Below are 17,442 nucleotides of genomic sequence, written 5' to 3'. Positions count from 1 at the left end.
CCCGGTCCCACTGTCTGCCAGCCCGTGTAGGGAAAAAAGCCTCTGTGCTGGGTTCTGCAGTGTGAGGAGATGGTGTCCCTGGGGACACGGCTCCTCCCGATTCAGCAGACCCAGCTCAAACTCTACACATCAGCTCAGCTGGCAGCCAAGTCCCAAGGAGCTCACTGGGGAGGCAGGTGGATTAAGAGGGCTGGTTTTCAAAGGGTAGCATCTGACTTGAAGAGAACAACATGCTTTCCGTGCCAAATGAGGAGATTGTTACCAATTCCTTTCTTCCAGGGTTTAAAAACCAGCGTGTTGGCACCTGTCCCGTACATTGTATGTTACTTCCCAACACAGCTGCAGGGTTGTCCGTATGTAAATCCTCATCTGCAGTTTGACAGCAAGGTGAGAGGTCATGGGAGGCTGAGACCTGGGGTGTTCAGCTGGAGAGGAGACGCTCCGGGGAGACCTTATTGCGGCCTTTCTGTGCTTAAAAGGGGCTGATAAGAAAGATGGGGACAGACTTTTTAGCAGCGGCTGTTGTGATAGGACAAGGGGTGATGGTTTTAAACTAGAGGAGGGAGATTCAGGCTGGACATGAGGAAGAAATTGTTGCCCTGAGGGTGGTGAGAGCCTGGCCCAGGTTGGCCAGAGAGGTGGTGGCTGAACCATCCCTGAGACATCCCAGGCCAGGCTGGACGGGGCTCTGAGCAACCTGAGCTGGTGAAGGTGTCCCTGTCATGGCAGGGGGGGCACTGGGGAGCTGGTGTCAAAGGGTTTAGATTGCGGGGTGACAATAAAACCCTGGCAGATGTATTGTTAACCTCCTCTCCCCCCTACTTCCCCCTTTTTCCCCTCCCTCTCCCCCTTCCCACTCAGCACAGGCGATCGGGAGGGAAAGAAGGACAGAGAGAAGAGAGTTGGAAAAATTAACAGTGTTTTACTAATGCTACTGGTAAGAATAGAGAAAATAATACAAAATATACAAAACCAATCTGGAAAGTCTCAGCAACTGCAGAGCCAGCAGCCGAAGTCCTGGACTGGACTCTGCAGCCAACCGGAGCTGGATTCAGTCTGTCACTGGCCTCGGTTCGCAGGGACGACTCGCAAGGTCCTCTGCTAATGTCGCCATAAGGAAAAGGGATGAGATCCTGGTGATCTCCCATTTTATATGAAGTATCAGGTGAATGGGATGTTATACACAGTTGGTCAGTTTCTTGGTCACTTGTTTCTCGTCGCCCCTCTCTCGAGATGTCCATCCATGCTTATCAATAAGTTTGCATTCCATTGCTAGGTTTACCAAAACGTGTCTGGTTCTCCAGGAAAATGCAATTAATATGAAGCTTTAGCTGACAGGCACATTCACTGAAAGAGAAACTTGTTTTTTAACAAAACCAGGACAGCTGGGAAGGTCCATTCCAACCCAAACTGTTCTATGATTCAATGACTGTGCAGGATGAGAAACATGGTGTCAGGAGGAGCATCAGGCTGGGGAGCACCTTCTCAGAGGGCACATAGTTGTGCAAAGAGCGTTGTAGCTGAAGTGCCTTTGCTCATCCCAGTTTGTTGGTTGGGACTGGGCAACACCACAGACATAGCCCCGCTACACCTTCCTCTTCCTTTTGTGTTTTGCAGCATCCCCTTCAATTAAGCTTCTTGTGGATGACCCGATAGTGGTGAACCCTGGAGAAGCGATCACGCTGGTGTGCGTGACGACGGGAGGGGAGCCGGTCCCCAGCCTGACCTGGGTGAGGTCTGCTGGCGTCCTGCCCGAGAAGACAGTCCTGAACGGCGGCACTTTAACCATCCCTGCCATCGCAGCAGAAGATGCTGGCACCTACAGCTGCATCGCCAACAACAACGTTGGAAATCCTGCGAAGAAGTCCACCAACATCATTGTAAGAGGTAAGCCGAGCTGGCCAACTAGTGGCCTTTACATTGTAAGGTTAATTGAATCCTAATCTGACGGGGTAGCAGTCCTATGTTTCCAAACGTATTTCTGCTAATCTCTAATAAGGTACGAGTTGAATTAGTGCTGGTTTCAAGTAGCCATTGGCCCTTGCGCTTAGCTCAAATGTCTTAGCTGGGACATGAGTGGCATGGTGCCCCTTCGTATTGTAGAGGTGCAGCAGCTCTCCCATCCGCACCGGGGACAAATGGTCTACAAAGGGCACCGTCTTTCCTGGACATTGCCTGTGACACGCTGTCCTGGCAGCAAACGCATCCCACGCTCCTGGAGATGTCATTACCCACTTCACCTTCATCTTCCTCCTCATCGGCTGAACGTGTTATTGAAATTCAGGTTGCTGTGCACGCTGTGAATCTGCTGCCATCAGACGACTTGCTCCCCGGGTAGGAGCTTTAGATTAGTACTTATGCTTTAATTATACTGAATAGTGGGATAAATGTCTGTCTGAGATAAAAGTGAGAGAAGAGTACTTGCAGAACAATTACTGCCAGGTGGAGGGAAACTCTCCCCGCTTGTTTATCGTGTTCTGGATAACCCCGGGGACATGGGCGCTTGGTTTGGAGAAGGAGTTCGATTGCCTGATGGGCATCATCAGAGTGGATTAATCTACCTGAACTAAACAGTTCATCTGAAACCAATTTTCTATAATCTAATCTCCGAATGGTAGAGAAACATAAGCTCCCATTTTATAGGAACTTAAATAATAGCAGGTGATTAATCATACTCAGGAGAAACTGCTGTATAAGGAGCCAGTGGTGTGAATATTTTATGAGAGCCATAACCCCTGTTCACTTCTTATTGCCCAACATATCACGCTCTTCAGCAGGACGAGGAATGAGAAGCTATTTCTGTGCAGGGGTCAGGGAGGGAACATTGCGTCAGCCCAGGTCCGCAGAGGTTTATCAGGAGACATCCCCGGATTTATTTGTAATACGGTATTTCCATTTGAATTTCTGACATTTGACTCCGGGGTGCTGTCGTCAAGATGCCGCATTTCAGGAACACCGCATCGACTGCCATTTGCTGTGATTTACAGCGGCGCTGAGCTGGCGAAGGGGACACGCGAGCGAAACGCACGCTCGGAATAAGCAAAGGGAAAAGACAATCTGTGTGTGAAAAGAAATCTGAGTATTTTAATTGACCCGGCACCGCAGAGCCCAGAGGAAAAGCCAGAGCCCCTCACTCCCTGCACATACACATTTCATGAGTCACAGCATAATAATACGCCCTCACGCTTTTATTTCTAGAAGACGGTGTCTATGAGATGCCCAGGAGCTGCGAGATGTTCAACAAAATACCATTAAAGCATGTGAGGTGCGTTTTTTCTTTCTCTCCTCTGCTGTGTGGCCCTGTTAATTCTAATAGGGACCGCGACGAGGAGCGACCCATTAAATAAACGAAGCACAGCGCTCTCCTAGCCCCGTGCATTGCTACCTGCCAGCATTTCCCCGTAGTATTTCTGCTAAAGGGGAAAAACTGTCTTTTAGGAAAAAACATCTTTATTCCAGTCTTGGTTGATTTATCTTTACTAAATTGATACTGAGTTTAGGAGGGAAATAACAGAGAAATTTGTATCCGAGAAGCGTTTGGTAAATGGAGTTCCCATCTTCCGGCAGCTGCACAACCAGGCCAGGATTAGACAATAATCCCCTAATTTCACCCAGCCAGAAATGTAAAGTTGTTTCAAAGCACCGTCAGGACTCAGGTGAAATTGGTTCCATTTAAAATGCACTAAATTTCACTGTGCATTTATCTACACGTGCCCTTGCTGTACGTGTGCCATTCCATGATGCTGCCTTACCGCCAGCAACTCTTGGTTTTATAATGTTCTTTTCCTGGGCGTTTTCCTGTCTCTGTGACAACCCAGCACATTGAACTCATTGTGAGTGGTGCCATACGGCTGCCATGCATTTAAAAATAATTAACACAAAAATAATCTGTCTCAAGGTTTAAGGCAAGGCGGCAATAAGCCACAGCAGACACTCCCTGGTATCCCCTCACCTCCCACTGCCCCTGCCCTTAGATTGGAAAGATGATGAGGAAGATAAGGGGAGAGGAAGAGAGACTGAGACTGCAAGTTGGAGAGTTTTAAAGGGTTTTACTAATGCTACTAATAAATAGAGAATATATATACAAAATGTGCAAAACCAGTCTCAAGTGCTCAATGTGGAGTTGACGTCACTGCAGCAGCAGAGCTGGGCGTGCGGAGCTGGCGGCTCCAGCAGCTGCAGGCCAGGCGCCCCGAACTCCTGGGTCCCTCCCGAACTCCTGGGTCCCCCTGAACTCCTGGGTCCCTCCCGAACTCTCAACCCAGAACCTGTTTGCAGGATGCAGGGCCTGAGGCCTGTGGATCACAGACAGACAGACAGACAGGGTCCTCTCTAGATACCAGCCATGGTCCAAGAGAGTGTGACCCTCATGATCACCCTCTTATATAGGGGGTAGGGCGATTATGGGATGGAATACTTCCGTTGGTCAGTTCTGGTCACCTGTTCCATCCCCCCCTCCTCAAACACACTCCTCTCACAGCAGAACGGGGGAAAACTCATCAGTCTGTCTTGGCTCCCATAGTAATAAATCTGAACACGAGTTGTTCAGCATCCCATTGGTCTCTGATCAGCACCGAGTGCAGCATCCCAGGAGAAATATGCAGCTAAACTCAGAACAGCGCAGCCACCTAAAGAACTGAGCTGGTAGCAAAGTCACTAACAGAGAGCTGGTCTTGGTTTTAACAAAACCAGGACAATCTGCAACCAGAGAGCATCCTCAAAAAGAAACAGAAGTAAGTAAATGAGTAAGAAAAGTAATTTATTCTTTTTGGAAGTCAGGAATTATGTGGGTCAGGAAGCAGCAGAGGCAGCAGATGAGGCTGTTTAAAGAGCAGGTTCAGCACTGGCGTGACACCGCGGTGTGTTCGGGTCAGCTCTGTCTCCTCCATCCGTCTTTTCCGAGACCCTTCGAAAATGGGGATAAATAGAGAGAAATGGCAAGATGGCCAGATATGGCGGCTTGGGAGAATATTTATATCACCTGAGAGATGGTCCAAACATGCCCATGTGGAAGTGCTGTGAGGTCTCTGCCTCGCCAGGGTGTAAATAACTAGTAATGAGCGTTCTCCGCTTCTGCAGGTTGTCAATGGGGCAGAGTCCAGTTGAGGCCAGTATCCAGTGCAGAGCCTCAGGGGCAGTGCTGGAGCCGTATTATTCAATACATTCATTAACGATTTGGACGAGGGAATAGAGTGACTATCAGCAAGTTTGCTGGTGACACCGAGCTGGGAGGAGTGGTGACACTGGAAGCTGTGCTGCCATCAGAGACCTGGACAGGCTGGAGAGCTGGGCGGGGAAAATGTCATGAAATAGAACAAGGGCAAGTGTAGAGTCTTGAATCTGGGCAGGAACAACCCCAGGTTCCAGTGTAAGTTGGGGAATGACCTATTAGAGAGCAGCGTAGGGGAAAGGGAGCTGGGGGTCCTGGGGACAGCAGGGTGACCATGAGCCAGCACTGGGCCCTTGTGGCCAGGAAGCCAATGGTACCTGGAGTGGGTTAGGGTGTTGCTTTCCATTTGTCAGCTCCCAAGATTTATCTGGAAGCTTCCAAATATGCATAAGCGTTTAATATGTTCTCTGTTCTTCCACTGTCGCTTGAACGCCTCCCCTTCCAGTGAGCATTGGGATGGAAGATGTTTGTTCTTAAAACAACAAAAAAACCACACTAAAGCTGCCATTGCAGTCAGGAACCCATTTAGGCATAACAGTCTTTAAATGTTTTATTTTTCTTTCTCTTTTGGCCTGTATAACTTAAAAATAATTATAAATGAGGTGCGATGATAGAGAGAAATTGTTTTGGGTACCATGATGCGGTTCCTCAAGAGGCGCAGGTGTCATGCAATAGCTTTTATTTCCTGCATTTGTTTTGAACAGGAGCTCACCAGAGCTGACCGTGTGCTGCTTACCTGTCGAGGTTTTAGTGAGATTTTGTGAAATACATCCATTTTAAAGAACGCCGTTATCGTGTTAACTGCACCCAAAGTTATTGCAAAATAACTCATTCCATCAGGGGCATTGTCACCCATTGAGGTGTCTCAGGTCAAACCAGAGAAAGAAGAAATTCTCTTCTATTTCAGCCAAGCTGGCTGCTCACTGATTCTAATTATGAAAGTTTCTTTCTCAGTATTTTCTTTAGATTAATGAGTTCTTTAAATGATTGCGAGTCTGCTGGCATTTGAGTATTGGTGGGTGTTCTCATCAGTGGCGTCTTCACGTCCTGCTCTCAGACTGATGATTGCATCGGCTTCCCAGAATGTATGTCTTGACAAACCATTAGAAAGCAGAGGCTGCTCTGAGGGAATCTTGACTCCTCTTGGAAAAACTCGATACTTTTCTCCTTTTCTTAAAAGAGAATAAAACCTCCCATGCCTCATGTGTGTACTTTTTGCTGAGCTTGTTTGGAGGATGTTCTGGTTTTTCTATGGGAGAGGAAAAAACATGTTGTTCTGATGTGATGGAAATCGTTTGTCATGAAAGCCAGGATGGGGGAAATCTGGTGCACTTGCTTCCAAGTTCTTTCCCACCCAAAATATTGCTGTTAAATTGCTTTCATCGTGAATTTGTCACCATATCTCTCTGTCGGGCTCAACGAGAGGTAAATGCTAATCAGTCTTCCTATGGATATTGTGTTGATTAGAATTAGAACTTAGTTGACTTGCAGCCCTTGGGCCAACACGCCTGGTGATACGGACACTTCTCCATGTCCCACTCATGCCCAGCTGTGCAGGGAGGACTTGGCCTTGTTGGCTGGGCCTTGGTAGGTAGAGGTGGTGTCACCTGTGATGGGACCCCAGGCCCGGTTCCTCGCCTTGGTCTGGCATGGGACGTTGACCATCCAGCTTATCCCACGTCCCAGGAAACTCTTCTAGCCTGAGGATCTGTTAGACTTTGCTCTTGGAGGTTATTTTACTCCTTTAAAGCAAAAAGCATTAGAGAAACGGTAATTTTGGCCTTGTAATCCTTAAAATACTAGATAAAAGCATGATCGTCACGCTGCTGTACAGATTTGGGGTGACAATTGGAAATGTCAAAAGAGGTAGGAATCAAGATAATCACGTCTTCTAGAAAATGATACATTTTCAAACATGACTCAAGCTGGATACTCAGAACAAATGCTCCAAAGACACCGCAAATGGGATAATGGAAATAAAACCTCACTGTAGCTGCCAATATGTCAATGAAAAATTAAAGACTTTTAAAGCTGAAGGATGTGAGGTGTCTCCTCCATCCACCAAGAGAGCAAAAACTGCTGGGTTGCGTATTTGAAGGACACCTGAGCCTCAGATGGGGAACAGGTAGAGCCAGGTCTTAAAGTACAGAGCACCGAAATGATTTGGGTGTCAGCGCCAGCTCAGATTTGTTGCCTCGTCAGCAGATTCTCCCATTACCCGCTTTAAATAGATTCCATTGTGACTGCAATGGGGGCTTTTAATGCCAATTGACTCCGACTGTGCAACTTTTCCCTTCTGTGAAGAAGCAACGTAATGTCTGGAGTTAATTTTTCAAAGGGGTGGGATTCCCTGTCAGTTTAAATATAAAATAATAATTTTAAGTGACCTGTGCTCGACATGAGCACAAAAGCTTTTGCTGAACAAAAAGCACTCTGGGGAAATGCATTTGAAGGCTGAGATTGCTGAAAGCACCTATGCCATTATGCCTTTAAAAATGCATGTGAACTGTGTAGTGCTGATTACTGAAAAGAAGATTAAAAAAAAAGACGCAGATTGTGAAATAAATGAAATTTTTATTGCTTTTGTGATAGATTTAAAAAAGAAAATCCTGTAATGTGGTATTACTGCCGTCCGTTCTCACACACCTGCTCACCCAGCTGCCGTCCTGCAATGGCTCTTCATCCCGGAGCTTCATTTAGGAATTTCCCCAGTTGGTTTAGAGCTTTGGATCACATAAGGGATAACGATGGGTGTCTGGTTGTACATCCGCACCCCTGCTCTCACCTCTTCAAGTGCCAGAACGGAGGCGAAGCCCCCAAGTCTTATCCAAGAGGTGGAAATTGGGTTTTAGCGGCCCTGGTGACAGTTGTCGTGTGGTTTGCTGGTGTCACTGGTGTCGGTGCAGCACTGGTTGGGGATGTCGACTCCAAGCATAAATGTTGGATTTTCTGTGCAACGAGCAGAAGGACCTTTGTTTCCCTTCATTATTTCCCCCTCTGTCTGTGTTCTGGGCAGGTCTCACAGCAGACTGGTGGTACTGGTGCTTTTCTCATGGCTGGAGAATACCCAAGGCCTTGGCAACTATCTGTATGCACAAAACAGACATTACTACACCACAGAGAAGTGATGATCACCATTGACTTCCTAACGAGGGCCTGTGTGGGCGCGTGGAGCTGTGTTGGTGTGGGCTGCAGGTCACCAGCAGTGACGAGGTCCATGGGGTGCTCCAGGAGGGTGGAACTGCAGCAGCCCCCGTGCTGGGCTTTATCACCCATTGATGGTCGTGCTTTCCTTGGGGCAGACTAGAAACCAAGAGTGATTTCATCAGAGTGCCAAGGTTGTGAAATTCATAGTCTAGAAGGGCCTTTTCTGGGTTATCCAATCCAGCTGTCTTTATCCCCCAGGCATTCGTTTCATCTCATCTGTTCTATGGCCAGCTCCACCTGTGGTCATACAATCTCTTGATTGTCTCTTCAAGCATCCAGTGCTCAGTTCTGGACCCCTCATGCCAAGAAACCCTTGAGGTGCTGGAGCGAGTGGAGAGGAGGCAACGGAGCTGGTGAGGGGCTGGAGCACAAGTGTGATGGAGCGGCTGAGGGACCTGGAGGTTCAGCTGGAGAACAGGAGCTGAGGGGAGACCTTCTGATCTCTGAACTGCCTGAAAGGAGCTTGGAGCCAGGGGGGTCGGGCTCTGCTCCCCAGGAACAAGCGCCAGGAGCAGAGGAAACGGCCTCAAGCTGCGCCAGGGGAGGTTGAGGTTGGATTTAGGAACAATTTCTTAATCTTAAGCAATTTACTTGGTTTTTTGAGCATGAGGACACTTTATTCCAAAAGAATAATACCAGCCAACTGTGATTCTTCCACCAAGAGACGCACCCTGTGAGTGAGATGTCAATGAGACAGGTTTTAGGCTGGAAAACCTGATCTTGCAGTATGTTGCTACAATCACACGTTACCAGTGCGCTATCCTAAAAGTTTACAGCTCTGAGAACGAATGTGTGAGAAAGTTGAGCTTCAGAGTTTTATAAGTCCATTTATCTTTCTCATCTGCAAGAGCAGTCTCGGGCACACGGGCTCTCTCCCAGGCTGGGCTGGATCACGGATGAGTTCATAAAATGCTTCCATAGAAAAATGTGCATGGTTTATTGATTCTTCTGCCCTTTCACGAGGACTTCCCAGAAGTTTTTGTGTACAGAGATTTGATTGTTTTAGATATGTTTGTTGCTCCACAAAACACCCGGTGGTGCCTGTTCGGCAGCACGTACCACACGGGTATCTCAGAAGGGATTTCGGGAGATGGTTTGCGTTCCATCTGGCTCCTTCCGACCCCGGCAGAAGGTGCTTTGACCCTGAGATGTGTTTTAAGGCGCGCGCTTGTATTGTATCAGGCAACTGGGAATGAGGTTGGTTGGTCTCTGCCCAGTCCGACAAATCGTTTTGGAAAGTTTTGTACGACCCTGATTAATTTTTGAGGCATTTAGAAACCAAGTGTTGAAGGGAAATGCACCCACGTTGGAACAAATCCAGGCGCTAATGAAATCCTGCAGTGGGGTGAAGCTCCGCAGCCACACAAGACGCAGGAGATGGGGACAATTTGGTGCGGAAACCTTGCAAACGGGGGGTTTGCTGGTTTGCTCTGGCTTTTGGAAGAAAGGCAAGTGCTGGGTTTAATTTGCAGCGTGTGGGCAAAGAGAAGAGTGAAGATTTACAATATATTCCTTGTGGGCACTCAGGAAAACTCAGCAAGGCTTTTTTTGACAGCTTTGGCACAAGAATTAAACATGATAAAGGCCTTGGCCCTGGGAAACACCCAGCTGCAATGTTCAGAGGATGTATAATTTGTTTGGCAAGTGCACAGCCCACCGGGGAGTGCGTCAGCTTCCCCGAATTGGGGATTTGTATGCATTTTGTAGCATAATAGAAATTTAGGGCTTTTTTAATCTTTTTTTTTTTTCTGTTTGGGAGTTTCAGAAAGTACTAAATGCCAGCTGTCAATTTGTCACCCCTTCTTATTCATCAGCCTTTGTTCCTTCTTTATATTTGCTGTTTCACCCTTGTGTACCCACGTTGATGTTTGAGTCCTTGCCTGCCTGTGCTTGCCGAGCGAGGTGAGCGCGGCTGGGGCTGGGCTGGGGGACCCAGAGCAGCTTTGTACTGCTGTGACGGCACCGGGACCGCTCCGGGTTTGCACAAGGAGGCAGCCGCAGGTTGGGCAATGTCTCCACCATGGAGGTTTGCAGGCCCTGGACAACCTGGGCTGAGCTCAGCTCAGGCCCTGCTTTGCTTTGAGCAGGACATCGCTCTGGAAATGTCCCGAGTTCCGTTCCCACCTCAGTATTTTGAATACCCACCCGAATTTCTCTCCTCTCCTCTTCCCCTCCTCCTCTTCCCCTCCTCCTCTTCCCCTCCTCCTCTTCCTCTCCTCTTCCTCTCCTCTTCCTCTCCTCTTCCTCTCCTCTTCCTCTCCTCTTCCTCTCCTCTTCTTCCTCTCCTCCTCTTCCTCTCCTCCTCCTCCTCTCCTCCTCTTCCTCTCCTCCTCTTCCTCTCCTCTTCCTCTCCTCTTCCTCTCCTCTTCCTCTCCTCTTCCTCTCCTCTTCCTCTCCTCTTCCTCTCCTCTTCCTCTCCTCTTCCTCTCCTCTTCCTCTCCTCTCCTCTTCCTCTCCTCTCCTCTTCCTCTCCTCCTCTTCCTCTCCTCTCCTCTCCTCTTCCTCTCCTCTCCTCTTCCTCTCCTCCTCTTCCTCTCCTCCTCCTCTCCTCCTCCTCCTCTCCTCTTCCTCTCCTCCTCTTCCTCTCTTCCTCTCCTCCTCTTCCTCTCCTCCTCTTCCTCTCCTCCTCCTCTTCCTCTCCTCCTCTTCCTCTCCTCCTCTTCCTCTCCTCCTCCTCTCCCTCTCCTCCTCTCCCTCTCCTCCTCCTCCTCTCCTCCTCCTCCTCTCCTCTTCCACTCCTCCTCTTCCTTTCCTCCTCTTCCTCTCCTCCTCTTCCTCTCCTCCTCTTCCTCTCCTCCTCTTCCTCTCCTCCTCTTCCTCTCCTCTTCCTCTCCTCCTCCTCGCCTCCTCCTCCTCTCCTCCTCCTCTCCTCTTCCTCTCCTCTTCCTCTCCTCTTCCTCTCCTCTTCCTCTCCTCTTCCTCTCCTCTTCCTCTCCTCCTCCTCTCCTCCTCTTCCTCTCCTCCTCTTCCTCTCCTCCTCCTCCTCTCCCTCTCCTCCTCTTCCTCTCCTCCTCCTCCTCTCCCTCTCCTCCTCCTCCTCTCCCTCTCCTCCTCCTCCTCTCCCTCTCCTCCTCCTCTCCTCCTCTTCCTCTCCTCTTCCTCTCCTCTTCCTCTCCTCCTCCTCGCCTCCTCCTCTTCCTCTCCTCCTCCTCGCCTCCTCCTCTTCCTCTCCTCTTCCTCTCCTCTTCCTCTCCTCTTCCTCTCCTCTTCCTCTCCTCTTCCACTCCTCCTCCTCTCCTCCTCCTCTCCTCTTCCTCTCCTCTTCCTCTCCTCTTCCTCTCCTCCTCCTCTTCTCCTCCTCTCCTCCTCCTCTCCTCCTCCTCTCCTCCTCCTCTCCTCCTCCTCTCCTCCTCCTCTCCTCCTCCTCTCTTCCTCTTCCTCTCCTCTTCCTCTCTCTTGAGTATCTACTTCTGAAGCAGTTAGAAGACAAACCATGCTGTGCTTCACCTGCTTTGATCTCAGCTTCATCTATTTAATGCATCCTACACCGAGTAGCTTGTAAACTGAAATCTTCATTACAAAGAAATATACCTCTCCCCTTCCTTCTAAAGCAAAGCAGTTAAAGAACTAGAAGCTAATGAAGTAGAGCACAGGTGAAAACAGACATCTGCCACACGGCATCTCCGCAATAATAAATCATTTTCCTTTAAAAATTAGCAGCATTTATAAAAATAGAGACAAAACTTGAAACCTCTCCACAGTATTTGCATTTAAATTGAAAATGTGAATGCATCTGGTCTTGCAAGTGCCAAATAATTACTTGATATTAAAAAAAGGTTGGAGATGCGCTAGCAGAAGACGCTTGACAACTTAATTGTTCCGATAGCGACTGACGGTTAAGGTTTTAAACTTCAAACTAAAGCCATGTTGACAGAAGCAAAATGAACTGTTGGTGAAATGCTGAGAATATGTGTCTTGTTTTTAGCAAGTCTGGTTTTGGATAGAAAGGTGACTATAGGGAACAGCAGAACTTTGTCACCGTTATCCTGCCGTGGAGCAAGCGGTTACGGGGCTATAGAGATGAACCGTGAAGTGAGATTTCCCTGCTAGAGGAGGAATAAAAGCACAGTGTGATGCTGCCCTTGGCAGAGCCGGTGATTCCCACCAGCCAAGAGTTCATCTGAATAGCACAGAACAACGTAGATGCCACCGCTGTGCAGACAAGCTGGCGGGACCTGGAGGATCTCATTCCAGCAGTGCTGCGGGCTATGCAGATGTTGAGGGCTCTGTCCCATCCACTTTCTTCTCAACCACTTCAGCTTTTCTATAAGAGAAGAAGGTGAAGCCCGTGGCTGGACACAAGGTGGTCGCTCTGGGAGTTTCTGGGTCCTATTAACTGGCTGGAAGATGAAGCACGTATTGGCGGATTTGCACAATTTTGGTTTTCTGGGGAGTTTAGTGCTTTGTTTGGTTTCAAGAATAAGCAGGGAGGGTGGCTGTTCTTACTGACACACAGGGAAACGTGCCCTGCTTTGGTCCGTATGGTGGATCTGCAAACCCTGCAGGCCATAGCTACCATGACTTACTACTTGAGACCCAGTTTGAACACCCCAGGGCAGCTTCTTGAGACCTGTGGAGCAGGATGGGTCTGTGGGAAACTGCAGCGGGTCTGTGGAATCCTTGACAGAAAATATGAGAGTAGAGATCAGCCTTGAGATATGAAGATTTACCCTTGAGAAGGATGGGAGTAAAGGAGTATCCGGAGAGAGGAGAGATGGACCCGTGAGAGAGAAGGGGATAGGAGAATAACATAGATGATAGCAAAATTAACCAATGAGATGTTAGTGCTGTAGCTTGTAACCAATAGTGAAGAGACACATGAACTGGTAGAATTGTTTAAAAATGCACTTGTAGCAATAAATGGCATCTGTTACTTTCATCTTGAAAGAACCTGGTCCATGTCGTTTGCCTGTCTCAACCACGACATGGGTCTCAGGGTTGTTTGGAGATGAAGAGCACAAGTTGGATGCAAAGAGGTGTCCATTGCCCCGCAGTCACTCTTTGATCAAAACCCCCACAAACGCCGTGATTATAGCAGCTGTGTGTTAGAATAGCACGAAAAATCAAAGGGGAGAAATGAGAGAAGGAGACAGAAGGACTTTGAGAAGCCTCGGGGTACCCAGAGGGATGAGCTCAGGCACCAAGGCTGCTGGTGTGCCTGAAGTGCTTGCTACATGGTGACAATGAAGACAAGCAGATGGAACTGTCAACCGCGGCTTTTCTTTTCCTTATCTGTTATTTTAATTAGTGGCCAGCAGATGTATGAGCATTTAACCATATATTTTAGCCTTTTTTGAAATGTATCTTCTATAAGTACCTCTGTATTTGGACTTTGTATCCAACCATTCAACAACTGCATCCCATCAGTAAAGCCTCCTCTTCTTTATTGCCCACGAGGCACCCCGGCTCCAAACTCAAACCCACCAGCACATCCTGAGATCCAGCCTCACCAAAGCGAAGCTTTGCACCCCTGGCATGTCCAGGCTGGATCTCAGGTGTGTTTGGACATGAAGCCCAGATGTGGCTGTGATGGTCACAGCAGAACAGTGCGGCCTCAAAACATCAGGTTGTAACTCCCATCTCCTGCTTGTTATTGACATTTTCCATACATGGTTCCGTGTCCGTAACGATGCTGAATGTGATGGATGATAACCATTTATCACAAAGGAACACAAGTTCTGTCTATGTCCAGAATTGATGTGCAGGCTGTACCGACATCCCCATCAAATAGACTTTCATCATGGAGAGCTGGTATCTGCAAACTCTGTTACATGGAGTATGGGTTTGCTCTTCTCTTTTAGAATTGGACCAGAGGACCATAATACTGAATTATTTTCTTTTCATTATTTTCCTTGTTGGTTGGCAAAAGCAAACTTGAGTTTTCAGTGTTCCTCATAGACAAAATAACGTCAGAAGGTGTGGATGAAGTTTATATACACCACACTGTATATACTGTATAATACCACACCGTGGTATTCACCAGTTAGAAAGATATTTTGGACAATCCTTAAATTGTCTCCATCAGCTTAGCTGTTTGATGATATACTTTAAGGCAATATCCTGTAGAATATTAAAGACAATGCAGCTTTGTGCTCATGGCCAAAATAAACAGAGACTTAGTGTTTCTTTGGAGTTTATGGTGGGAACTTTGTTTTGCTGCTGTTGATTCAATAGAGGTGGATGTGTCAATGGAGAAAGAAACAGAGAGGGATTTCCATCATTCTTCCTTCAGAGGGGGTGACTTTAATTTAGTAGAGATCCATTTATGCTGGACTTGGGCATAAAAACAAAGGAAGCAGACAATAGGGACCACACCGCAGCTTCCAGGATGCCTTTGTTTCGTGCATTCTGCGTATTAGTCCAAGTTCGTGATTGCTTTGTAATTAGTTACATGTGTTGTTGTAATGTGGCAAAGCTCAAGTCACAGAAATGACGTATCAGCGTAATGATGGAAGTTGAAATGGGGCTTTTTCTCTGCTGTTTTATGTTTGAAACAGATTATTTTAAGGGAATGTAAATTCCTGCAGTAAAACACCACTCAATGTACTTCTATACATTTTTGTGCCTTTAATGGCAGTGAATTAAGTAATTTTGTTTTTTCCTTGTTTCTCACTGATGAGCTACCTACAATTTAGTAAAGATCGTGTGTTCTCATGGAATCCACCAAAGCACACCCAGGTGCTTCCACCACGTATATTAAGCACATCCATTCTGTATGTCGCACTGGTGTGTTTAAGCGGCTGCTGTATTTATCTATATTACAAAGCTGGTTCGTCAAGCCCGGCAGAGGTGAGCGGGGGCTCAGACAAGCAAAACCCCCACATTGCTCCTCGAGGGGCAGGAAGGTGAGTTTTCATTTCCCCCCACAAAACCTTGCGAGTGCGAGCGGCCGCGGTGGCTTCTTGGGATGTCCCGGCAGGTTGGGAAAAAGGTCCAGGTTTATGAATACATTCTACAAGTCTTTTAGCAACTATCCAAAATCTTCGTTGCAAGGCTGCGGACGTTTTGAATCGCGGTCGTGCGAAAGCAGGATTGCTTTTCCCATCCAGAAGACTGAGGAGATGAGGGACCTGGTGTGATAGGGGTTGACTTTCTTTCCGCGCCGCCCACCGTATATCTCTCTGAAGGACCAATGAATCACCCCGGTAATCATCTTTGGGGACAAAGATCACAGCAGTAACCTGGAGAGTGGCTTCTCAGTCTTTCAAAGCAAGGAGCCGATGTCTGGATGAACAGACTGCGGTTTCTAGGGAGTGAAGATGGGTTTGCAGCTCGCTTTGCAAGCCACCCATTCCTGCGGTGCTGCTTCTGTCTCTTCATCCTTTGATGTGCAACAGAAATCAAGGCAAAGGGCTTAATCCAAAGCACCGTGGAAGGAGCGTCATTCACTCTGGTGAACTTTAGATCAGATCGTTGGTCTCTTCCTTGCTGTTTCTTGGCCTTAAAAATAAAGTCAAGAATCTTTCCAATTAGCACAAATTCTCTTTCATGCATGCGAGAAGGAAACATTAGAGGTGGGGAACATCTGAGCAGTAGGAGGGGGTCGCTGCCGTGTCTGACCCAGGGGATGCGGCTGAAACACAGAACTCCCAACAGTTTTGGAGGCGAGCTGGGTGTGGAGCTGAAGCTGTTGGCATTACTTGACAAAATACCAGTTCTAGGTGCCCAGAGACAAGTGGCGTCATGGGTGCTGAGCCCACCAAACCAACAAATGTACTCATGGTACTGTGAGGGAAAAAGTTGATGAAATAGAACAAGGGCAAGTGTAGAGTCTTGAATCTGGGCAGGAACAACCCCAGGTTCCAGTATAAGTTGGGGAATGAGCTGTTAGAGAGCAGTGTAGGGGAAAGGGACCTGGGGGTCTTGGGGACAGCAGAGTGACCATGAGCCAGCACTGGGCCCTTGTGGCCAGGAAGCCAATGGGACCTGGGGTGGGTTAGAAGGGGGTGGTCAGTAGGTCAGAGAGGTTCTCCTGCCCCTCTGCTCTGCCCTGGGGAGACCACACCTGGAATCTTGTGTCCAGCTGTGGCCCCTCAGTTCCAGCAGGACAGGGAACTGCTGCAGAGAGTCCAGCGCAGCCACCAAGATGCTGCAGGGAGTGGAGCATCTCCCGTGTGAGGAAAGGCTGAGGGAGCTGGGGCTCTGGAGCTGGACAAGAGGACACTGAGGGGGGACTCATTCCTGGGGATCAATATGGAAAGGGGCAGTGTCAGGAGGATGGAGCCAGGCTCTGCTGGTGACAACCAGTGACAGGACAAGGGGCAATGGGTGCAAACTGGAACACAGGAGGTGTTCCAGCATTTGAAACAGTAAGTACATGAAAATGATGGTCTGCATACCACAATTCCTCTTTGCTCACACCACATGTTCCCCTTAAGTACAACCTATCCCACTACACAAACACAAACAAAATCTCAGCAACACACTCAACTATTACCACTAGAAGCCTGATTTCAACTAAAGAATATTAAGAAATTCATAAGGGATGTTAAGGTTTCCAGCAAATGAAACTCAGTGTAGCATGTAAAGGGTCAAACACCTATTATGAATAGAATATGAATACAAGCAACAACGAGCTATTATTTTGATGGTTGTCTCTGCTTGAAACCCTATAGATAATCAGCATGATATCACAATGCACCAGTAACACAGAACCTCTTATTTTCAGCTTTATTGTGAAACTGAGGATCGAACAGGGTCTGCTGCACTGTTTGACTCATATTGCGTCATGTACACGCTGCCAAGTTCTGGCCTAGGAATGCAGAGACTGGAAGTTCCCTGGTGGACATTGTCCTTCCACTGCTGAAATACGCCCGGTCCTGCTGCCGTCCCCATGTCTGGGAGCACAACCTCCACTCCCAGTAAAACCAGCATCGACCTCTCCTCCTTCCAGCCAGGGACCACAGAATCACAGAATCCCAGAATGTCAGGGGTTGAAGGGCCCTGGAAAGCTCATCCAGTGCAATCCCCCCATGGAGCAGGAACACCCAGATGAGGTGAGATTCTGTGAGACAAGTGCAGATCTTTCCATCTGCTTGGCCGGTTATCAGATGACGTTCTCGTTC

At 48.1% G+C, this 17,442-nt stretch overlaps 1 protein-coding gene across 2 annotated transcripts in view; it reads left to right on the top strand.

Moving 5' to 3' along the window:
• Positions 1–17,442, top strand: part of MDGA2 (MAM domain containing glycosylphosphatidylinositol anchor 2) — a gene marked incomplete at both ends in the record, with an annotated part of 309,300 nt that overhangs the window by 205,397 nt on the left and 86,461 nt on the right. For both annotated transcript variants that reach the window (XM_080345156.1, XM_080345155.1), the window contains one exon: positions 1,618–1,887. In XM_080345156.1, coding sequence (XP_080201282.1) covers positions 1,618–1,887 — 270 coding nt within the window. The remainder of the gene's footprint in view (positions 1–1,617; positions 1,888–17,442) is intronic.

Source organism: Nesoenas mayeri (assembly GCF_963082525.1).
Source record: "Nesoenas mayeri genome assembly, chromosome: 5".
Taxonomy (NCBI): Eukaryota; Metazoa; Chordata; class Aves; order Columbiformes; family Columbidae; genus Nesoenas; species Nesoenas mayeri.
This window is presented reverse-complemented; position numbering and strand designations above follow the sequence as displayed.